This window comes from Catharus ustulatus, chromosome 5, assembly GCF_009819885.2.
Source record: "Catharus ustulatus isolate bCatUst1 chromosome 5, bCatUst1.pri.v2, whole genome shotgun sequence".
Taxonomy (NCBI): Eukaryota; Metazoa; Chordata; class Aves; order Passeriformes; family Turdidae; genus Catharus; species Catharus ustulatus.
The window spans coordinates 30,390,583-30,415,525 of record NC_046225.1 but is presented as its reverse complement, the minus strand read 5'-3'; the positions used below and the strand labels follow the sequence as shown (position 1 = coordinate 30,415,525).

Here is a 24,943-nt window from a genome sequence, read left to right as displayed (position 1 = left end):
AGTATATCCTGGTCTTTATTTTTAGCTACTTATGAGAGACCAGAACTTTGCCTAGTATCTCTAAATAGCACGTTCAAGTGCTTTATTTTAGAGACAGGAGGACATTGCAGTGATAAAAGAGACCTTACAGTCAGTTCATGCTGCCTCAAAAGTTTTCCAGTTTTGATACCCAGATGTCTCATGAGCCTGGTGCTGAGTATCTTCCCTGGATCTGAGTCTCCATAGCATGATAAACTGCCTACTCCCTCTCATTTTCACAAAAAATTTGGCATTGTTGAATCTTTACTCTTGGGCCAAAATCTAAAAGGAGGACAGTTTTCTCAGAAGAGAAAAAGGCATCCTTACCTAGGGTCAGATGAAGTTAACAACAACTTGAGAAGAGAGATGACCCCTCCATACCATTGAACTGGTATATTTGCACAACTCTGTTTTACACATGGAACCAGCAATGATGCACAGCTCACTGCCAGCCTTGACACTCAATTCCTCACCAAGCAAAGCAGTTTTCCTGAACATTTTTTTCTGTAAGGCCTCTCCCATGGCTCCATGGAGATGAAGCAGTATGTGTAGAAAGGCTGGAGAGAAGGATGCAAGGGAAGGGTTGACAAGCCCAGTCTTCTGGTTCTGCAAACAGCCACTTGAGTAGAATTGATTGGGTCTCTTCCACTTTCTGTTTTCAATTTATGATACCTATGACATGACTTTAAGTTGATATTATTTATATATTTTCAACATAGATTTAAAAAATACTCTTTTCACGTCTGTCACTTTGATATCTGTATTTACACTCTGTTAGGTCAGAATTGTTATTGCCTGGTTTAGATTTTGGCTGCAATTTGATTACAATCTGCTGTAAGTACACGCATTTCATGGATATAAGCTGGCATTTTATGGATTTCTCACCATAACTAAGATTGGCTTATTTTTCCAGTTGGTTTGTTGATGAGTGTCTTGAAGTTTTCACAAATCATTTTAATCTCTGGAGAGGAGCATTTGCTTCAGTGGTCAGAAGGGTCAGAGTCAGCAAATCCAAGAAGCCTGGTCTTTCAGTGAGGTCCTATGCTAGAGTTAATCAATGAGTCTTCAGGATCCCAACCCACTGTTGTGTTCTCTGGGCCCTGAAAGAAATCTGGCAAGATTAATGCCTCTGGAAGCTCCTTCCTATGGTATCCAATCCCCTATCTATCAGAAAGAGGTCAGAAAAGACCTCCTGTTTCTTCTACCTCTTAAAAATAGAATAATACCCTTATTTTTTTTTTTTTGCAAGCAAGTACATTGCAATTGAACTTGCTGTCCATATTTTGTATACTGAGAGCTGAGTATATTTCTCATTTCTAAATAATTTTTTATTATAAATGACCCTTAGACCATAGCCTATAGTAAAAAGTTAAAGTTACCTGTATTTAGAAAAGTCTATACCTCTCGCTTTTTAAAAGTTTATTAAAGGATTTGGTGGCCTTTCTTTTTCAGACCTTGACCTTGCAGTGATTCTTCCAAAGACCAGTGTAGCACAAAACAGGAATCTCACTCCAAAGGCAAGGTGAAAAAAAAGTGAATGAGGAAGAGATAGAGAAAGTAAGAATCAAATAAAGTGGATGGACTACAGGACTTCTGGGTTCCTCAGTTCTGGGATATTGCATGGGGAAAATGTGGGACAAAATCCTGGGATTGACTAGTAATGACTTCAAAACGCTTAGGTATTCTGAGGAGCATATCAAGAGAGTAAAGATGAGAGCTGAGTCTGAAAGAGAAGTCTAAGACAAAGCATTCATAGACAGGTCATGAATGAGCATATAGAAGCAGAAGGCACCACTTGGAAACTGGTGGTAGGGCAGGAGACAGACAGTGCTGGGCAAACAAGGCAAGGCTCACATCCATAGGGCATACAAACCACCTCTAAATCCCAAACTCCTCAACTGTTACTGTGGCATTCAGCCAAGAGCAGGACAGATGAAGTAGTGAACTGCTCTTCTGTCCTTTGATCCTAAATTAAAGTTAAATCCAAAGTTTATCTAGCTCTTGGCCTCCAGTCTTTCAAACAAACACTGGCAGATGTGATTGAATGATTGCAACATGAAAGCAGAGGTACAGGCTGAAGGTCAGGCACAGTTTCAGTCCCTAACTGTAAAGCCTGAGAAGCTCCTCCTTCACTCCAGCTTCGCCCAGCAGTTGCCTTAGCAGCAAGTAGGAAACTCTTCATAGCTTACCTAATGTTTATGATCAGATATAATTTTTTCCCCTCGGAAGTCGAGTTTTTCTTGGACCAGAGTTAAGTTTACTGTCTTTGAGTGTCACCAGAGACCTGTGCCATCCCTCAGGGTCAGAAGAGGTCTGGAGCATGCTATGTGCCATGTCCCCTGTTACCCTGGTGATCTGTGCCTGGAACATCATCTAGCAAATTGTCACATCCTCTCTCAGCATGGTTGAAAAGGCAGAAAATCTTCTGCTTTATGTGATCTTACTACTGTTGTTTTTTAAGTCCTATTAAACTGCAAACATGTTTTTATTGATGATCACAAAATCAAGCATTGATAAACTGGAAAAAGTTAGAACCAAAGCGACATATCAGATCTGTGTTATGAGGCATGCTTTAGTTGTTACATAGGTTGTAACATATATGGTTAGCAAGACAGGGTGGGGTACAGTGGTCCCTTACTTACAGCTGATACCCTGCAGAATTAGGCGCTATTCCTGCCCTGATCACCCAGTTCTTGTGGGACCAGAGCCATGACAATCACATGTCTCAGAGCTGGCTGCCAGCTGTTCCCCCTGAGCTGCAGTGCCGGCACAGAGAGTGCTGGCAGCTGCCAGCAAAGAGATCTGAACATAGCGCATGCACTGAAGACTTCAGACTATCAAAATGGATTTCAAAAATTAATAGCTACTTTTTGACTTAACCTTCTCACCTGGATTCTAAACTGTGAAAAGAGGAAAGTCATGGCCAGGGAATTAATGTAATGTATCATAGGAAAATCCTTGAAGCTTTAAGCAATCTGCTTTATCCTACAATGAAAAGAGTGTACACCTCTGGGCAGATGCTTGCCTATGGAGCCCCATCTCCAGTGAGACAGAAGAGGTTCAGTGGAAGAAATATCTCATGTAATCCAGCGGTAAAGTACAGTCCATGACTGTATGTCCCATGAAGGTTGCACCTGCAATTATTGTGTTCCTAAGGATGAGGATAAGAAGCTTGTCATTTTTCACTAGACTTTTGTTTCTATTATAGAGTCAAAAATTGAGCTTTTTTGAGTTTGAGTGAGAGATTCTCTATGGACCTCAGTATGTTTTGTTCAACACCAAGATGCAGGCAAAGCAATTACTTCTTTTTTCAAATATCAGCTCTTTGTTTATGCAGCTAAATGGCCATCACACTGAGTGTCTGTTTTCCGGCAGGTAAGCACTATTGATCCCACTAGTGCTGATATGCATCTTCGTTAGCTGTCCAGTTACAAGAAGCAGTTTTAGACAGAATTTTTTCCTGGTATTCTTGGTGTTGCCCGCATGTTGTGTTGAACAAACTTATCTGGAGCAAATAACACCAGACGCTTGTGCAAGAGTTCTTAAGTAATCACTGAAGGGGGAGGGGGGCATTTGATGTGGGTTTTTTCTACAAACAGAAGGGAGCATAATGATTAATCTCAGCTTCATATTCAGGTTTAAATTGCACCAAAAGACAGGCAAAGAGCATCCTTTTCAGTCACAGTTCTTGATTTTCTCCTGAGGATGATACCTGTGAAGATCCTTTGTGTGTTCCTGTGCCTTAGCATAGCTTGGGTATGAATTTGTTTACTTGATTCTTTTTGTATCTTTCTGTTTTGAATAGTAAGCATTTATTTAATGTTCATTTATGAGATAGATAAATTTTGTCTGTCACCTAGCTTGTAAAATTCAATGCACACACATATGCTTATTGTAACCACTGATGAAGTTCCATCAGTACTTTTGCAGTATGCAGCTCTCTATAGTTCTGCTTAAATTGGTTTTGCTGAATCAGCCTGGCTTCAGGAGCAGCAAAGTAAAATCATTAGCATGAATTCAACATACATAGGTGATGCTCTAAGTCTTAAACATAACTGGCGGGATGCTAGTGGCTCCAGCCATTCGGGTTTATTCATGTTTATTGGGAAGAATTGTGTTTTCCTTTGGACAGTATTTCAGCAGGATTTTCAACCTACAGATGACACGCAGGTACCTTTATTGTGAAAGATACGTTTAAAAAACAAGACTCTTGTAGCAGACACATCAGCTTAAAACTAGAGCTAAGTAGAATCAAATTTTTTATAAGGAAGGAGATAAACTTGATATTCAACTGTTCTAGTATAACCTTTATTTTTTCCCCTCATTGAGGACTCAGTCCATAATCTGTGTTATATTCTTTACATTTTTCTTGGTGATTGGTTTTTTTTTAAAGAAAGTGCCTGTTTTAACAAATACCAGAAATTACAGGAAGCAGTTGGGACAAAACAGAAGCAGTCATATTGGAGGTGTCAATGCCTAATATGGGCTATTTTTAGGGAGGCACTCAGGCCTGATCAAATCATTAATTAATCAAACTACTAGATTTGAATCTGCTGATTTTAATAAAGACATTACAATTCCTCAGAGTGGTTCTGACCCTGGAGGCTAAAATTAGAAATCACTTTCTCAGCTTCAGAATTATCATCAATCGTAATAAGAAGTAATCATTAATATTTTCAAGCATTAATTATAATGTTTGAAAAGCACAAATGATGCACAGAGGATTCCAGTCAGACCTAATCACATCTTAGGCCTAAAGGCTTTTTTTTAATTCTTTAATGAAAAAAAAAAAATATGGTCTTTTACTAAGTGATAACATTGTCGGAAATCTTTATCATGTTTTGACCCGGAATTAGCTTGCATATATCACCTTTTCTTCTCAGGTTTGAAGAAAACCTCAGGATATTTATTTCTCTTCTTTCAATTAGCACAGTGAAATCCATTCATCACTGAAATTGTTTTTTTAATTGTGTTAGTAGCTTTCTTGCTCTTTTTGTCAGCCAAAAACCATGTTACAAAGCTTCCAGTTAGCAACTGTGATTAAAATCAGAAACATTAATGAAAAATATCATTTTATATATCTGTAAGCTACTTTTGTGTAGACTGAAGGTGGTAAAGTGACAGTAAGAATTTTAGAGTATTGCAGCTAATGGGAATAGTATTTTTAAAGTATTTACTTTTACTTTCCCAGTTTCAGTCTAATTTTCAATTTAATTTTATATTTACACACAGGAGAAAATATTTATGTGGAATGATATTATTGTTATATATCCTGAGCAATCACTAACTGTCTACAAAAAAGCATTAATTTTAAGACATGTAAAACTTTATTCTGACAAAACAAACAAAATCATATCTTACAAGAAATGTTGGAATAAAATGTTTGCAGGGTTTGGTATGATGCTTACCAGATGGCTGTGATTTGCCCTACCAGCTGAGTGTTTGAAGACATGAGTATTGTGTTTCTGCTCCCTTGAGATTTGTTCCCTTAACCTTGGTCTTACTTTTCCCACTTTTCCTCCTGGCAGGCACAAGATGGAGAGAGTACCTTTGAACAGGTGGGTGCAGGGAGTGGGCGTGGTCCCAGGATTGTGGAGCACAAGTCCCAGTCCAGCTGCCAGTCTGAGAAGAGCTGGCCCTTCTGTGCGGATGATGACTGGGTGAGCAATTAACACTGGGGTGAAAATGGGACCCATCCAGGGCACCTGTTGGGCCTCAGCTGTATCACCTGATCACTTCATCAAGTGCCACAGGCCAGCACAGGGTTCAGTATTAGGGACAGTATTAGGGCCAAGGTAAACACTTCAGGTCGGGGCAGTCTGTACAGATCTCCTGTGGGAAATGAAGAAAGGAAGACAAAAGAAACAGGGAGAAGTTTGCGGTCGTGCAGAATGAAAAGAGAAAAGCAAGTCTGGAGAAGAAAGATTAAATAAATGAAGGCTAACCCTAGAAAAACCTAAGAACTATTTCTCTTAGAATTTTGGTATTGCCACTTTGGAGTTCATAAAAGAAGGCACCATGAAGAGTTGTGAGAAAAAGAAAAGAAGTAGCTAGAAATCACATACACTCACTAGTTTAATTTATAGGAAGTCAGATTAAAAGATGCTTGATAAAAGTTTCATAACAATTGACTAGATGTCTTTGTATCTATAACAATTAATTTCTCTCTTTGCTTGCTTCTTGCCTCTCAGGTCCTTTTCTGTGCTACGTTTATTTGATGACTTCTTGTCAAAGAGTTTAAGTCTGTCAGAACATTAAGCTTTCTGAGGAAAACTTTGCTTAAAAATGCTGGCCTCTAACATCCTCCCTCAAACTGGATGACCGGCTTCTTACAGCAGGACTTTAAGAATATATATATATATAAAAAAATCTCACCCATGAGGAACAGAGGAAACTAAGGTTTACTTGTTCCTCAGCCCACAGTTACAGCAGGTTTCTGAGGATGTGCTTCCTTGTATGATTCCATCATAGAAGATGTTTACTCTTGAGGATTTTGGCACAATTATTTCCCTCTTTCAATTCTAGGGTACCAAATGTCCATCAGGATGCAGAATGCAAGGACTGATTGATGAAAAGGACCAGGAGTTTAGTCGCAGAATAGACAGAATCAAGAAGCTGCTCTCAGATAATCAAAACAGCTATAAGAAGTCCAATCAGATAATTGTGGAAACTGTAAACGCACTAAAACCAAACCTGGAGAGTGCTCAGGGTGAGTATCTTGCGCCCAGTTTTATGATCCATTACTGAATTACTACTTTTTTGTGAATAAGCCATATGTAGTGATATGTACAGACTTCACTGGATATTATTATCAAGAAACAGAACAATCATAATAATAGACTCTTAACTAGTTAGAAAAAATTAATTTAATTTTAATCTGCTCTGTACTATGAGAAGTATTTCTCAATTATGTGTTTAATTCCATATTTTAAAATATGATGCATATTTAGGAAAGATAAGCACATGGGTATAGCTAACTGTGAGGCATTTTTGTTTCAGAGCTTGATGAGACTTACAGTCGCCTGTCAGGAGAACTGAGGCGGAGAATTGTGACATTAAAGCAGAGAATTGTCACTCAAGTGAACAGAATTAAAAGCTCTGCAGAGCAGCATCCAGGAACAAGTGGTGGAGATGAAGCGCTAGAGGTAGGTGTCTGCTATGCACTTCCCATTCTTTCCAGGGCTTAGTTACAGAAAGGGGACCTTTCATTATGGTGAGCACTGCTCCAACTGGGAGAAAACATGGTACAAACTCTCACAGGATCTGACTTGCTGAGACAAATGCCCAAATGAGTTGCTTTCTGTCCATCCTGGTTTTCTACTTCTGCTTTGAAGGAACCAGAGTGAGTTCCATGAGTTCCTAGTTCCATCTGCTGCTTCTCTCTCAGGCCACAAGGATTCTCCATCTGCTGATAATTGCTTCTGTAAGAGGCGTTTATCCTCCTGTAAGGAATTGCTGAGTAGTTAGAAAGGGGATGTGCTCTGTCCATATCCAGTGCTGCCACTGCTGCCCACAGCTAGGGTGGCATTAAAACCTGTGTTCCCAGGTTGCAGCCAGATTCTTCTGATGGTACGTAAGGAAAAGTCCTGCACAAACAGTGGTTTTGCTCAAAGGCTCATTTTGATTCCTAAAACAGGAATCCATGATTTGGATCATTTGAGAAAGTAATGGTAACACCAAGATGTCAGTCCTTACAGCAGGGCCATGACAGAGTCTTCCTCTCTCTTTGGAGGGCTCATTTCTGCCCCAGTCCCCTTGGACCATGTCCAACTCTGCAGCACTCCTTCCAAAACCAGGAAGACACTTCTAAACCACAAAAATAAAGGTAGCAGAGATTGGGAGGCCTTCTACAATGTTATTTTCCATGGAACTCGTGCAAGGTGCTATTGCATATTTTTGTATTTTCAATGTAAATAAACCTATGATGACATCAAAACTGAACTTCAAAAAACCTCAGCTGTGGGAGGTACTAGGGCAGCTCTCATCTTTCCCCTGATCAGTAGAAGATATCCCTGCTGGAGAAAGTTGGGAAAGCTCCCTAATCAAATTACTTCTCTCTGGTTATGTAGGTGGACATTGATATTAAGATACGAGCTTGCAAAGGAACCTGTGCTAGAAGTTTTGATTACAGGTGGACAAAGAAAGCTACGACAACATCCAGAAGCAGCTTGCCCAAGCCAACTCCATCAACTTGCACCCAGACCTTGAAACAACCACCTTGAGCACACTGAAAATGAGGCCACTTAAGGACTCTAATGTTCCAGATCATTTTAAAGCACATGCCTCTGCCAGAAATGCAAGCTCTGAACATAATTAATGACATCAAGCAGATGGAAGTGGTATTAGAAAGACCAGAAACAGATGCAAAACTGTCCCGAGGCGACAGCTCTATCACATGGCAGAATCGAGGGGGGATGAAACTTCATACACCAGCAATATTAGTTATTCCTACTCATGGGAGAGAAACCCTTAGTCTGGGAGACAAAACCACCTCCACTGTTCGTAGATGCACCAAAACTACCACCAAAAAATTGTCTCAGGGCCTGATGGCCCTAGAGAAGAAGTAGTTGAGAAAAACAGTTTCTTCTGATGGCTCAGATTGCTCCTATTTACCTGGAAATGTTGGGAAAGGAAGGGAGCACCTATCATTTTAGTGGTGCAGATGGCTTGCACAGGCTAGAGACTGTATTCCCTGAGCTAGAGTCATTTTTCACCCCTGACTCTCCATCCACTGCTACTAAGCATGTTAGCGGATCTAGCAGCTTCGCAACCAGCAGACGTACACCAGCACAGGCAGTCACCACATAGGTGCAGGAGTATCCAGTCATTCAGGGACTTATGGGGGAAAAGATAAATTTGGAGACTTAGGAGAGGAGGAGGAAGATGACTTTGGAAGACTTCAGCCATCTAGATTCCCATCTGGCAGTGCAAGTCACTCCAAGACTGTAGCGACCAGCACTTCTAGTTTCAAGAACAAGGGAGGCTCTACTTTTGAAACCAAATCAGTAAAGATCCGTGAAATAATGAGCAGCTAGGTGAATTGGAACATGATCAGAGTGCAGGAGGATACCCCAGACTTTCAGGCACGCAGCCTCAGACCATCAGGAGGGAAGCGAAGGACACCCAGCACTGGGAAAGGTAGTTATTGAGGTATGGAGCTGAACTCCATCCATAATCGAACTGAGAGATTGATTTTAGATACTGTAGTACAACAGTGTGATGATTAAATGTGTCTTGTTTGTTACCACCTCAGAAACAAAAGGGAAAATATTTCATTAATACTTGGGGCATTACATAGACAATTCATTATTTAAGGAATACATAAAGTTTTCTTTCCCTGAATTCTTTTTAATTTTGCCTGTCACTATACCTAGCATAGTCCAAGATGTGTTTAACAATTTTCCTCTGAGCTATTGGTATTTGGATTCCTCTGAACCTTTATTAAATTTTGCTGATAACTTTGTCAAACCAGATCAACTTTTTTTTTAGACTGTGATGATATCCGCCAGAAAACACACTTCTGGTGCCAAAAGTGGCATTTTCAAAATCAAAGCCAGCGGGATCCAGTAAGGTTTTGTCAGTTTATTGCGACCAAGAGACCACTTTGGGAGGATGGCTATTGATCCAACAGAGATGGATGGATCAGTGAATTTTAACCGGACCTGGCAAGACTACAAGAAAGGTTTCGGCAGCGTGGATGGCTAGGGGGCAAGGAGAGTTTTGCTGGGCAATGAAACCTACACTTGCTGACTCAGAATGATACTCTCCTTCGGGTAGAGTTAGAGGACTGGGATGGAAATGCTGTGTTTGCAGAGTATCTCATACAGGTAGGATCTGAAGCTGAAGGGTACACCCTTGCTGTGTCTTCCTACAAGGGCACTGCCGGTGATGCCCTGATCTCTGGCTGGCTGAAGAGGGCACCGAGTACACGTCCCATGCCCAGATGAAGTTCAGCACCTTTGACCAGGACCAGGACCATTGGGAGGAGAACTGTGCCGAGATATACGGTGGGGGCTGGTGGTACAACAGCTGCCAGGCTGCCAACCTCAATGGCATTTACTACCTGGGGGGCCACTATGACCCCAGGTACAATGTCCCCTACGAGATTGAAAATGGCATAGTGTGGCTGCCATTTAAAGCCTCTGACTACTCCCTAAAAACGACCTAGAATGAAAATCAGGCCCATAGAAAACCCTGTAGAATGACAGGTCTTTAATGCAGGTTATGACTACAAATTGAAAATATTTTCTGTCTATGTACGTATGATGTACCTTTACCCTGCGAATTTGAAGGCAACAATTAAAAAATAAATAATGATTAATTATCAACAAGACTTTTTGATCTTATTTTTAACTGACAGGGAAATCATTACAGTAATTTCACAAATACAAGCAGGCAGCAATTTGACAAATATTTTGGTGGAAACCCAGAAGTGCGGCTAATAGTCCGGGGGTGGCTAATATGTGAATAATTTTCTGACATTTACAACCCCAGACGTGCCAGCCAGGGCACCGAGCCAAGCACCTGCCAGTAAAGCCGGCATTCCGCGATTGTTACAGTGTTACTGTGTTGCCCTGGCTCCCTGCAGGCAGTACGGGGGGGCCGGGAGAGAGGCGGGAGAGCTCTCTTCTTCCCTCCTCTGCCACAGCCCAGGGGAGGACGGGGGGGGGGGGGGGGGTGGCGCCGCCATTGCCGCGGCTCGGGGAGAAGAGGGGGGGGCCGCGCCGCCATTGCTCAGCCCGGGGGGGGGGGGGGGGGGGGGGGGGGGGGGGGGGGGGGGGGGGGGGGGGGGGGGGGGGGGGGGGGGGGGGGGGGGGGGGGGGGGGGGGGGGGGGGGGGGGGGGGGGGGGGGGGGGGGGGGGGGGGGGGGGGGGGGGGGGGGGGGGGGTGGGGGGGGGGGGGGGGGGGGGGGGTGGGGGGGGGGGGGGGGGTGGGGGGGTGGGGGGGGGGGGGGGGGGGGGGGGGGGGGGTGGGGGGGGGGGGGGGGGGGGGGGGGGGGGGGAAGTTGTGTGCCCGCCATTGCCGCGTCTCGGGGAGGAGGCGGTGTGCTTTGGTCTGCGCCCGCCGCCGGCGCCACAGGGACGCGGGAAAGCTCCGTCCCTACCCCCGCCGCCGGCGCCACGGGCGCGGGAAAGCTCCGTCTCCCCGCCCGCCGCCGCTGCCTGTAGGAGCGGGGGAAGCTCCGTCCCTGCCTGCCACCGCGGGGCAGCGCCGACCCGGGGTGACCGAGCCCAGTGGCAGCGGCGGCCAGCCCCGAGCGGCAGCACCGGGCCTGGGCCACCTGGGCCCCGTCAGCAAGCCCCTAGCGGGGCCGAGCCTGCACAGGCCTTAGCTCAGCCAGTAAACCCCCGCCCTCACCGCGGTTCTGTTACTAATTGCACGCGGGTCCTCGCTGCGAACGACAGAGCGGCTTATATTCGGGTGCGGCTTATTTATGGACAAAAAACCGAAATATTTGCCAACACCCAGAGGATGCGGCTTATACTCAGTGCGGCTTGTATTCGTGAATTTACTGTAATTTAAAAACCCTTTTGATATGAAATTTGTCTATGTCTTTGGCGGCTCACACCTTGACTTGAGACTTTAATTTGAATTATTTACTTTGTTTTAGGAATATTGAAGAAGAAAAATATTTAGAAGTATGTTCACAATAAAATCCTGCCTCCATTGATATGGGACCGTGAAAGTCTAACCAAGTTCAACATTCACACTCTCATTTCCGTTTCAAGGGGAACACAACAGCAGTGGGAGTCAGCGCCCAGACAGAAACAAGGGTGGTGTGGGTTCTCACTTTTGCCACACACCTAATATGGAGTATACTTTGATAAAGAATGCATGCATTTTAGGAATCACTTTTAAGAATCTCTTAAACTTTCATTTTAATCAATATGGACATAGACTTTCCATCTCACTGATGAATCATAGATAGCTTACCATGCATACTTGTGGCTTCAAAATAAGACAATTACATGATAACTCATCAAAATGCAACTAGAAAAACAGGCTACTATTTCCTAGCAACCACTAAAGGTTATGACTATAACCAGAACAAGCAAGATGAGGAACCACCTGAATTTTCTCAGCACATGTGCAAAGCAAGTATTCTTCTAAGGAAAATGGGTTTAAATCAGCTTGCTGACAGTGTTTGGCAAGGATCTTTTAGAAAAAAGCTGGCTGCATGGAATATCAGTTATATTGGTCACACAATTACCAAAGACCACATTGTATTTACCTTTATACCTTATGGCATAAAATTACACAATATTTACACTGTTTAATATTTCTGTGCTTCTAGAAAGAAGCATGAGCAAATTTCCTTACCGCTAATCTCACTGATGTGTTACATACCATTTAACAAGATCATCAAACACTGGCAAAGCAGCTCATTTTAAACCTTTTTTTTGGTGCTTCTGTCCAGCTGTCCACTTTTTTGGAAAGATTGCTGAAGAGCAAAGACATCTTTACAGTCATGTGTGAGGAGGTAGCTGTGCTTTTGGAAAATGAGTTTCCACTTGCACATTCTATTTTTCTTCCTTAGCCTCAGTGGAAGCCTGCCTGTGTGGATGCTGAACATTTGTGCTCTTTAGTGAGAACGGGATGTTATGTCTCCTTGTCCATCTGGGGCTTCACTAAATGTTTCAGGTGGGATCCATTCACCCCTAGTGATCTGGGTCCCTTCCTTTGTGGAGGATGCAGACCCCTTTGAGAGATGTTCATGCCAGTCTACCAGGGTTGGTAAGTAAGTCTTGTCTTCACCTGCTCAAAGGAGCATAGACTACCGGATTTGATGAAATAATCAACCTCCACTACTCTATGACTTCAGACATTAATTACTGTAGTCCCATGATAAGGATTGTATGAAAAACACATATGTGTGAAAGCAGTATGTGAACCAGGTCCCAGAAAAGGACATATTTTATTCAGCAACAGGATTTGAGCTAGCTAAGGGGCCAGTGACCTACTCATTTGTTCAATATTCTTTTAACTTTTATTCCTTCCCAACTTCTTACACAGGTAGTTACTGTTAGTTTTTATAATGTAAAAGAAATAACTGTCTCTTATTTAGTGGAATGCATTTCCTTCTCCCCAGATAATGCATAAATACTTAGGAATAATATGAAGAATACTATCACTTTAAGACTTTATCAGTTTTTAGAAAACATTTAGACATAATCCTCTCCCCCTTTAAAAGAGATACAAAAGACCTTTATAAAAGAGTGAAACAAATTGGTTTTATTTTATCAGTGTTACTCTATAATAGTTCATTCTACCTTGTGCACAAATGAAAAACTGGAAAAATACACTCGTGAGTTATTTTCATCTCACAGATTTTAATTTACACTTGACACAGCTTTTCACTTTAGGTCACAATATGGTTGTACATACAGATTTGGTTCTCATATGTAAAAATAAGATTGAGTACCATGCTAAAAAAGATAACCATGTACAAATACTAAAAGAAAATCCCTGATTCTGTACATTTTGATAATGGTTACTGTGGAAAGTATGTCGGATTTTCATACTCATCTTCTTCATTGAATACCATGACCCTTTCCAGTTCATCCATAACAACACCATCATCCGTCCCATGTTTTGCCATGTCCCAGCTGTAGGTCCCTCCCCAGTAGTATCTGCCATTGGGGTTGGCTGAGTGGCAGCGGTTGTACCACCATCCACCACCATCTTGTTTGGAGCATTGTTTTCTTGGATCTAAAGTTAACCTGATGAGGGGAAAAAGAAAAGGTGTTGAGAATGGCATCTGTAATATAGGCTAACAGATCAACAGAGTACATACCCTGCCCATGTACTGAAATTTTCAAACCATATAAACGATTTAAGTTCTCTCTGAAGTTTCTATAAATGATTGACCATCACAAGTGTGTGCTACATGGTACACTCAGAAGGTGAAGCAGCTAAGAAAAAACAAATCAAATTTAGGTGCACCTCTTTGGGAATGTCATTTTGGTTTACTGATTGATAACTACAGTTACTTGCAGTTCATAATAACAACTACAATTATCATTAAATTTAAAGATAGAAAGTAATGAGAAATGTATTTCTTCCCCATCCTAAACAACTTCTTTATTCATGAATATGTAATCAGGGTATTAAGCATAGATTAGAGGTACAGTGCTCTATTATGTACTTTACAACTGAGCTCCTGTCTTCTGAGTAGGTAGAACATTGCTTTTTAAATGGGTATGCTACCTGTCTCTTTCTTCAGGACCCATTATATTTTACTGGAGTGAGTACCAATATTCCTACTTAGTGTCCTCAGACACTGCTGCTGTCAGTCTCTGACTACTGCGTCCAGATTTGCTGCTTTGTCTGTGATAAGTCATTAATGGAAACAAGAAAATTCAGCATGCTTGCTTCTTACTTTGTTGTGGACTGTCAATAACCTAATACCTAGTTTTACCTGTCCTTGGCTATGCCAAGAGAACTGTGTAGACATTTATCTGGTAACTTGCAGGTATATAACATATTTTGACATACTAACAAAATGCTGTGAAAATTAATGGCAAATTACAGAAATATTCTATATTCAGCTCTATTTTTATTTAAATGTCTAGTGCAAGTACATACCATCCATCATTGTCTCTGTCATAAGTACTGAAGTACATGCCATTGTGAATTGTCATTGTCCTGTTTTCCTCCGTGCAATTGGGAAGCTCCTTCCATCAACGCATTGCCTGCAGTGCCTTTGTAATTACTACTGAAAGCTGATACTTGTTTCCTTCATTCTGTATGGTGAAACCTCCATAATGAGCAGATACTTTATCACCATTCCAGTCCTCCATTTCAATTAAAACTTCAGTGGGCCCTATTTTGGTAAGCTGGCTGATCTTGTCATTTCCAAGCCAATATTCACCTGAGAAGCAACAAATGACAACTCTGTGGAACAGACTTCACAATATACTTCAAGGCAACTTTATTATTTGCCTATAGATCTGCTTGGATTAGTTAATTTAAAAAAAAATTAAGAGCTTGAAAAACTTGGAGAAAATAGTTTCAGTAAGAACACCTCTTGCATTTTATGCTTGTTTTATGCTTGTATTTTATGTTTTACCTGGTGTATCACAGTAGTTCTTCCCTCCATTCTTGGCAACATTTCCAAATCCTTTTTATATTGATCCCATACTCTTCCAAAATTAACACTGCCGTCCTGGCGGTTCTGAATCAAAGTCCAGCCTGCAGGAGCAAGAGTATTTAGATTAAATTACCAGTACAAAAGGAGCATCAAACATTAAGATACAGCCCTTTTAATTTCACCTCAGGACCAGAGGGGCATATGGCTTCTTGCAGAGCTCCTTCACTGCTTTTGAGTTCAGCTTCGCCCCCTTTTGCTCACACTTAAGTAGAACCTTGCTTCTTAAGAAAAGGTGGAAAAAAGCAGAACTTGAAGGATGGCCCCAGTCTTTTGTCAAGTGCATTGGAGCAGGGTAAGAAATGAACCAGGCTGTCCTTGTCTGCCCACCTATACACTGTCCATGATAGTCATAGCAAGATATATACACAATTTATTTCCAGTTTCACTATAGAAGTATCCTACTCTGCATCAGCAGATGACTTCAACAAGACTTCCCTGAACGAGTCAATCAGATTTAATTATCGAGTAAATAAAAAGGTACAATTTCATATAGCTTTGTATAAAATACACATTATTAATATGATTTTTGTAGCATAGATTAATAATATTTTAACAACATATTTTTTCACACTAACCTCCATTATCTGTTTCCATGTCACAGTATACTCTGTATGGCTTGACAAAAGGATCTGGCTGGATGAGGTACATTTCAGATGTCTCACCTCCCTTTCTGATGATATCCTCACATTCTGCAAGAATAAAACAGAGACTATTACTGAAAGATCTGTGAACTTCGACAGTCTTCCTATCCTTTGGTTTGCTGTTAAATGGGAACAGTTTTAAATATCTATAGATAGTATTTTACTTTCATTTTGATTTCTGTAATACATCAAGTGAAAGAATCATGGAAGAAAGAATACTCTGCAGCTTTTTCAAAGAGGAATTTCTGAAATTTCAAACTAAGTAATGCAACACTATACCTTACAATGACTTCTCAAACTAGACAAGCTTGTGAAAGAAGAACCTTTCTTGACTGAAAAAAATCAAGAGCACAACTATGATAGTCACAAATGTATCACCTCCACTTTACAAAGACCCTGAAGCACGTATTTCTCTGTAAATGCCATGGTCATTTACGAAGACTGATATTGGGTAAGAAGATCGTTGGTTTGACCAGTATAGTGATCCAGAAAAGATTTTTTTTTCATCTAGGACCACTTTTAATCTTTCCTAATACCCTAGTCAATTGTACAGGCTTCAGATGCATCTGTCAATAAATGGGACATAAATGGGAGAAAAGATGCCATTATAGTTGAATGAATACCTTTGCCTGAAACCACAGGAATATTACAGGAAACAGCACATGGGGAACGGCAGTAGTCCACCTGGGTTGCAATGGCATTTTCCAGTTTTTGTATCTTTTTATGTAAAGAATCCACAACGGCCCGAAGGACCCTGAGGCTGGATGGGATGTTATTGTCCAGATTATCCTTTATATAACTGTACTGCAATTCCACTTCTGTGTTGAATTGAGAAAGTAAATTATCATTGTCTAAAAAAGCAAAGAGATGAAAAGCAAATTAGTTTTCAACATATTTCTCAGTTGGGAAATGATTAAGAGCAATTTGTAAGTACAATGTGAGATGTCACTAGGAAGAAAGGCAGGAAGGGCATTTATTTTGCTTACTTTTCTACACTGTACAAAAACTATGCAGATATTCTCAGGGAAGTGGTACATGGGTACTGATGTTTCTTTGCTAGCTAATAGATTTATCAGTGGTGCTTTACTCTGCCAAAGAGTAGTAATTCTCTTCTTTCAGGGGAGCCACGGTGCCAACCCAGAGGCTGGTCATAAATCGATTGGATGGACATAGGAAAACAGGTAAGGGGAACACATGAATGATGTACATTTAAAGGCCTCATATGAATCTTGTCTTAGTATGAGATCCATTCCTTTGCCTCTCTCAAAGGGTATTTTTTAAGATTTAAGAGGTCGTGAACACAGAACCCTGCTATGCTAGATATTCCATGGTATTTTAAATTTTTTTAAGAAGTCCCACTAAAAAGTAACTGTAGGAATGCCAAAAAAACTTCAATACCTTTTACACTAGTAGTTCATAGAAATAGCATACCTGTTTTTTGTTTTTGCCTCTTTACCAATTTATCTTCTAGAATGGTCACATATTCATAAAAAGTTGAGGAGCTCTCTGAAAGTGTGTCCACTTTAACTTTTAAATCATTAATAACTGTTTTCACAGTTTTTTCCTGTTTTAACAGTGTAGTTCGCAGTTCACATCCAGTTGGACACAGCACTCCCTTAAAAGAAGGAAAAAGGGCTGTAAAAGTAAAGTTCTAGTCCCATCAGTGAACAACTGTACCTTTGAACACAGTGAAAAGTTTGTAATGTGAGAACAGGTATTTAAACATCTAGATAAGCTTTAAAAAACGCCATTTGTTGAAAACTTCCATGCTCAAACTTATGCTCAGTCACTCAGATGCCGCTCAGCATTGTTACAGCTTGCATTTTCCAGCAGGGATCATGGCAGAGACAGTGTGATAGACTGCTGCAAGGCAGCAAAGGGTGTGCTGGATTGTCAGCATGCTGGTAATGCTGTCCCGTAAGGGCTGCAGCAAGGACTGAGAGTAAACTAGAATTACATTTTTAAATCAATTTTAAGAAAGATATGCTAGGATGGGGTTCTTTTTGGTGCCTAGGGTTCCTTAAGATTGTCTGAAACTGAATCCAGCACTCTGCACAGGCTTTTCCTGTCCTTAATAGTTACTGTGCAAAGCCAGATGGAAGGCACAGGCTAACCCATGGATACTTCCTTTCCTTGTTTACGGTTGAATTCTCATCTCCCCATCTTTGCTGTTGGTTGACTCTGCCACTAATCCCATGGACTCTGACACATTACCCTTCTGAATGCAGTCCTAGTAAGCCCAAGCAAAGCTGGATTGCTCTAAATGAATGACCGTCCTTTATTTGGCAAGGAAAACTCTCATGTTGGGTGTACTAGAAGGAAAGGACAGTATGCCATCAGCTGTCTCAACAGCCAGACGCCTACCAGCTCCTCCAGTGCATGCTTGCAGCCTCCAGCATCAGGATAGACTATCTGTTCCTTCTTGTCTCCTGTCTTCCCTCGCTTCGGGGGCCGAGGCCTGTATCCGGCCCCGCTGATGGGAGGTGCCACAGGTCGGAGCGTGGGCGCCATCTCACGCCTTTTGTCCACAGGTCGGTGGCCCCGAACGTCAACCACAGGGCTCTCATCCTGCAGAGCCAAGGGGAGATGAAATCTGAGATTGCTATTGCAAAATGGGGTGCACAGGGCAGAGGCATCCATTCAGCACTCTTCAGTATTTTAAAGGAAAACCAGGGAATGGAATGAAAAAGCCATAATGGAAATATTAGACTGACATTTATAAAAGTCATTGCTATCCCTTCTCTTCTAAGACTAGTCACACTCTCCATACCTAGATATAGATGAACTAAAAAGTCTTCAAACCAAAGTAAAACAATATTTCAATGGCCAATTTTGACCAAGGAATAAGTCTTATATAATTCAGAGCTACTAAGAACCATGAAACTTGAAGTAGAAAGTAATTAGACATCCTTGGGGCTAAGAAGTGTATTCAGCAGCACATTTTCAGTGTCCCAGTTTTTTATTGGGCTACAGCAACATTTGTAAAGTCAGAAAATCAGGCCACAGTCAAATAAATCATTGGGTCTCAAGCCACATACCAGCTGTTAACTGATGAAATTTGGAAAACCATCTAATAACGTCTCTCAGAGTATCTCTCTCTGATGCATACATTCCCCATATCTGCCAGAAACGGTTAAGTGTAAAAGGCTGAGCAAGGAAAACAGGCCTGATCCCTAAGCATTGTTTCAAACATAGCCATTCGAATTAAGTTATTTGAGCTACTGAATCAAAACCTACAGCTGTTTCCAATCTTACTCAGACATAGCTCCAAACAATAAAGATTTGAAAGGATCCGGCATCAGAGGCTTCATGTAGTTTCAAAAATAAGCAGCATACAAAACACAGAATTGTTGAAAATTATTTAACACATTAGTGTTATCTGTAGTCAATGTGCAGACCCAAGTGCTACGATTGTCAGAAAGTCTGACTGTCCAGATCAATTTAATTTTTACAGGGATTTTCAAACTATAGAAAAGTGTAGCAAAATTCTAAATTGTGTTTCCCACTAAAATATTTTACTTAAACAAAAATAAATATATATTAAACCATTATTTTATATTGATTCTCATTGCTTTTCCTTCTGTTCAGCAATTATTACCTCTTAAATTCCAATGTTAATTTCGAAGCTGTATGAACTGGTCATTTGTTTGGTTTTGGTTTTTTTAAATGTCTACTGACTCTGCAGAAAATTTTTTACTGTCTTTGAGACAGGACATGATTAATTACATCTTTCTACTCCTTTATACCTAATACTAATTATCTGTAACATCATATGTCAACATTGCTAAATTAGCATACTTAAATAAATTCAGCTTAATAACTAATCTTACCATCAAACATTCTTCATTCCCTACAGAAAAAAAAATAGGAAAAAAATATCTCCAAACTCAGAAAATAACTATTATGAAGTTACATATAAAAAGTTAATTTTTTAAATAATTCAAGTGGAAAAAGAACATGCACTGAAGTATCTTTTCCCACAAGTTCTAATTTAGCTAACTCATAAGCTGAGTAGGTCATACATGCAATTAAATTAAATCAATTATTAATGACTAATTATTAATATCAGTATTACAACCTCTTCGTCATAGTCAAGAGAGCCTTGGGATTGAACAGAGGACACACAGAGCAGGAATAGTAGGAGCAGTTTCATGGTGCCGGCTTGCTTGATCAGCTCAGTGATCTTCTCTTTTCATCAGCTCTGACAGAGAGAGGTCTCCTCTGTTTTGTTATATATACTCAGCAGCACTAATTTCCAGCTTCACAGTGATAGGGTCAACCTTTCTGAGTAATCAGAACTTCTCTGTTAATATTCAACTCTTCACTCTGTGCCTGAATACATCAGTTGTTGAGCAATTCCTCTGGACAACTCTTATCTATATGTCCCAGAGACCTCTGTTGATGCTGGCATCAAATATATATACTGTAAATGAACTCAATTCAGTTTTACATATTAATTTGCTTGTTTCCTTTCTTAATACAAAAATTTCATCTTTCAAATATTATTTAAATATTTTTAATAATTTTTTAAGAGAATACAGCATGAAGTTACTTGAAATCATAGTGAAATACTCAAACATACTTTCTAATGTTTTATAGGAAATTGCATATCACTGCTCTCATATTAGCAGAGTTTTAACATTTCAGTGTGTTTATATCCTGTTATTTTCTCAGGCGTTATAAATGACCATAATGTACTGAATTAAATTAAATATGCCAAATGAGAGCCAGCACACTTTTTTGAAGCTGTTCATATCAATATCTGAACCAATGAAGGGATGCAAACTGTGGTCTGAGCTTCCATTCCAAAGACTAACTTGATGGAAAGGAGGACTTTACGGGAAGCAAATATAAGAACAGCTATAATTGCTTGGTTTAGTCCTTTTTCCTGTATTCGTGCTGTTGTCAGAATTCTAGTAAACTTTGGAGATTCACAAAATAGGAAAACTGTTTAACATGACTGGTTTAATCATTAAACAGTTTGTCCTCAAATCAGCCATTGGTCAAGGAGCTAAAACTCCACTGAACTGGATCTCCAGCATGAGGACATGACCAACACTATGAGATTTGGAAGAACACAAACTTCTCCCTACAGACATTAAAGAAATCTGTCTAAGGCCAAAACTGACATCATTAACAAGTTATTTCAACTTATGGATACTAGCCAAGATGGTATCATTGATTCTGTGAATATCCTAACTTTTAATACAGTTTTCCTTCCATGTACCTCTGAGGGAAGTTCAGCCACCCTCATCTTACATATGGAAGGGACATCTGCCTTTGCCCAGAGCTTAAGAGTAGCTTGTGGTACAGTGGAACTAAAACTAGGTCGCACTATTCTTGAGTCAGAAACTCAAATTATCCCAGGGCAGTTCACACAAATCTTAATTAGATATTAATAATATCAAGTGATATTTATGCTTAATCTGTTTTGAAACCATCAGCATGTTCTGCAGTAATTTATGGTGTCCTCCTTCAGGCATTAAGCTCTCTTTAGCTCCTGATAAAGAGCCCTGGTTGTGTGTGTGCAGAGGCTGTAGGAGACTGGATGATGAGGGTTGACACAGGAGCCACCAGGCCAACTGCAGAGTGCCAGCATGGGAACCCCCCCGACTTATTCTGCCTTCAGATGAGATTTCTTCTTTGAAACTCAGCCTTTGACCCTCCCAGCTCCAGTACTTTTCAGGCTTCCCCAGGAGAGCTGGGTGGTTGTGTCTCCCTGAGGATTCTCCATAAGCAATACACATTGCTCACACCCCAGCAGGCTGGCGGCTAAGTGACAAATGACCAGATGCCTCAGGGCAGGGTCCGTGTGACTGTCCATCTGGTAAGCAAGAGCCTTGTTTGTACTGAAGGGGTTGTGCCTGGAGACTTTTATCAACAAAAATGGTCCAAATTTGGAATGGCATACAGAAGAGTCTATCCTGGCAAACATACACACATACACAAAAGCATTTTGTCAGCAGAAGTTAATTTCCATTAGCATCTTGTTTATGAGATGTGATTTTACTCTCATGCTTGCAATCACTACAGTCAGACTGAGACTTTCTAAGGGTTGAATAAAGCCTTATGAAGAACCAAAACTATCACTTAAATTTCTTCTAAAAATGATATCAAAGAATCTCTCTTCAAAACAGAACAACCTATCTCTCTTCTTTCATACTCTCTCCTCCAACTCATGTGGTTAATGAGAAGGTGTTCCCAGAGCTAATGTGGTGATGATATCACAGCATGCCTGCTAGAAAATTGCAATAATACTCCATGGACCTGTTGGTTTTGCAGGACACCCCTCTGTACAGTATTTTTGTACTAAAAGCACTTACTGGAAGAGGTGTACGTGTATTTTGAGGAACAATTGTTTGCTCACTGCCCTTGCGTTTGTTGTGCAGGCCAGTGACGCAACACTCTTACCCTCTTTACACAAACCCCCCATCCCCAGGCAAGTCGCAATCACCAGATCATGAGTCTTCAGAGCTGGATGTATGACCCAAAGAGGTCTTGGGGAACAGAACTTTCTTGGCTTACATTGAGGTATACTGTTTCAATTTAAAAATAGCTGTCAATTTAGAAATTCCTTTTAAACCACTAGTATTGTAATAGCGTCATCCTCTGAAAAGAATATTGGAAACTTAAATGTTCACCTTTGCAGAGATTAACATCCTTTTTTCTTATTTGCTTTTACTGGTAGCAAATATTACTTCAAAGGTTTCTTGTAAATGATGATTAATGTTATCTCCATGTTCTGGGAGCAACATCAATGAGTGGGCTATTCACTCTGGCTTTAATATAACACTAAAAGTTCATCCAATTTGCTAGTCATCTTCTATGAAATAGTGCTTATAAAAAAATACATAGTAAGGTATTTCCAGAATTGCAGCAGTAGCTGACATGCAAGAACACATCAAGAAGCCATATGTACAAAGAAAATAAATGAAGTGCACATTCTTTTTAAACCTTCTAGGGAAAAATAAAAAGATTAATTTTGTCCTCTAACTGGATTCTGAAATCTCCAAAAATATTAATTTGTCCTCTGAATTTCCAAAACATTACAAGGATAACAGGAAACAAGTTCAGATTATAAATTTCTGAGAGGACTGTTTATGTGTAAAAATACAGAAAATTATAGAAACTCCAGGGCCATGTGAATACTGCAATTAATAGTAATAACAAGGACAGACAAGTTTTCTTGCTAAATGTAATTTTTTTTAAAAATTTGCTACCACAGTGCATATTTAAAATTTGATTTCCCTTTAAAAGGCAGTGGAAAAGTCTGATTTCTTTCAACAGAAAATAGGAAGCAAACAACTCTATAGACAGCCAGAGACTAGCCTTTAACCAATTTCCATACATCAAATCTGCCAATCATCTGAGTGATCAAGTAAGCACACACTACTCTGTGTGCAACCTTAAAAAAGAAAGACAAACCTGTTTGAAATCCCTAGCTCTCCCCAAGTTTCCTTTTAAATGTTGTGTATCTTCAGTCTAACCTCATCGGCCCAAGAAGATGTAAGAGTCTTGCCCCATTTTGACACACTGCCCTGTGGAGTTTGCACTCTAGGTTGCACTTTAAGCAAGGACAGACAATGCTTCCCCTCCTCGAGGCGCTGTTCTGGTCTCTACGGGAAACTCTGAAATCCAACAGGGATTACCAGCCTCATCAGAGGGACTACCAAAATAGGCTGACATGTTAAACATGAAACCTGACTGCCTTGGCTTGAAACTGCACTGGCAATAGTTCTCCACTGTTACTGACACAATGTGATTGGCATCTCTTCCCCACCTCTACCTGGAACAGGAGCTGGGGATCAAAGCCACTTCAAGCAGATTTCCATCACTGTATCCTAAATTACTAAATACAAATAACCAGTGCAGCCACCAGAAGTGACCCACCAACTGCAGTAAAAGACACGATAATTATGTCAAGCAGGCAAGTTGTATTCCAGAAATAATTCCAGGCTAAGGTTGTCCTATAGCTAATAAAGACAGCAGGTTTGAACCAACTGTGTTGCACTGAATTACTTCTAGTTTAGATAGTTTTGTAAACTGTTCACAGCTCAGGCAAGCAGACAGAATGAGTGGCTGGTTTAGTAGTAAAGAAGAGCATCATGACGGAGCAGCTGCACAAGATGAGCTTGCCAAATCCCAGCTACTGTTCAGAAGGACAAGACTTCCTGGAATTGAGAGGAGATGAGTATATTTGAAGAAAGTTGGTGCCTATTCGAAATCTGCACAGATGCATTTGGTTATTCTGGTCATGTATGAAGTGAAATATCAGGTGGAGTACCAGGGTACATTTGGAAGAGAATTACAGCCTCTGCTCTTTCACAACCAACACTTTGCCATGAGGTGCAGGGGTTGCCAGCTCGTTCACACTCTTCACTCTGCGTTGATATGAGGTCCTGTGGAGCAAAACTAAAGACACTTTTCCCAAAAGATCAGCTATAATGGCTAACATCCAGTACCAGCACGGTTCAAAATTGTGTGGCTTTACCCTTGAGAGTTCACAAGGAAAGCAATACTTGAAACCTGTAGTTACACGGCCCTAAACAGTTACAAAGGCCGATAGTTTCAGAAACAAAATGGAACTGGCCAGCTCATGCTCAATCTCTTAGCCTGAGGAGGCCGCGCAGGGGCCCCGCTGCGGGCCGGCAGCGGAGAGCAGCGCCCACGCCGCCTCTTCCGCAGCGGCACACCGCTCTCTGCCGGCCGCTACCCGCCCCGCACCACGCCCGCCGGGGACACCCCACCCACAAGGCCGCGGGATGGCTCAGGGTGGGAGGACCGCAGTGCGGTCATCGGGTCGCACCTGCCGGATCAAGCAGGGCCATCCCAGAGCACGCGGCACAGGGTTGTGTCCAGAAGGTTGTTCAATATCTCCAGTGAGGGAGACTCTGCAGCCGCTCTTGGCACCCTGTGCCGGTGCACGATCGTCTGCACCGTAAGCACTTTTCTCATGTTCAGGTGGAACTTCCTGTACATCGGTTTCTGCCCACTGCCTCTTCTCTTGTGTTGCTTGGCACCACCCCTTTATATTTTTATACACTTTGATGAAGTGACTCGCACCGCCCGCTCCGACAGCGCTAGCGAGGCTCGAACCCGGCACCCCACTTCACGCCAAGTGGAGGGGTTGCCA

At 41.1% G+C, this 24,943-nt stretch overlaps 2 protein-coding genes across 2 annotated transcripts in view; one reads left to right on the top strand and one right to left on the bottom strand.

Moving 5' to 3' along the window:
• The first annotated feature begins 3,723 nt into the window (after positions 1 to 3,723).
• Positions 3,724 to 10,223, top strand: FGA (fibrinogen alpha chain). The gene is given in 23 exon segments (XM_033060850.1): positions 3,724 to 3,774; positions 5,547 to 5,678; positions 6,544 to 6,727; positions 7,018 to 7,109; positions 7,111 to 7,167; positions 8,088 to 8,145; positions 8,148 to 8,290; positions 8,292 to 8,400; positions 8,403 to 8,455; positions 8,457 to 8,547; positions 8,550 to 8,590; positions 8,592 to 8,642; positions 8,644 to 8,797; positions 8,800 to 9,039; positions 9,042 to 9,079; positions 9,081 to 9,156; positions 9,508 to 9,527; positions 9,529 to 9,567; positions 9,569 to 9,647; positions 9,650 to 9,748; positions 9,751 to 9,924; positions 9,927 to 10,183; positions 10,185 to 10,223. Coding segments are annotated over 23 exon segments (2,277 nt in total).
• Positions 10,224 to 13,672: 3,449 nt separating this feature from the next.
• FGB (fibrinogen beta chain) overlaps positions 13,673 to 24,943 on the bottom strand; it is an 11,395-nt gene continuing 124 nt past the window's right edge. The window contains 9 exon segments of the mRNA XM_033060849.2: positions 13,673 to 13,739; positions 14,605 to 14,890; positions 15,089 to 15,142; positions 15,145 to 15,210; positions 15,745 to 15,858; positions 16,434 to 16,661; positions 17,242 to 17,425; positions 18,175 to 18,378; positions 24,617 to 24,852. Coding sequence (XP_032916740.2) covers positions 14,700 to 14,890; positions 15,089 to 15,142; positions 15,145 to 15,210; positions 15,745 to 15,858; positions 16,434 to 16,661; positions 17,242 to 17,425; positions 18,175 to 18,378; positions 24,617 to 24,852 — 1,277 coding nt within the window. The 3' untranslated portion in view covers positions 13,673 to 13,739; positions 14,605 to 14,699.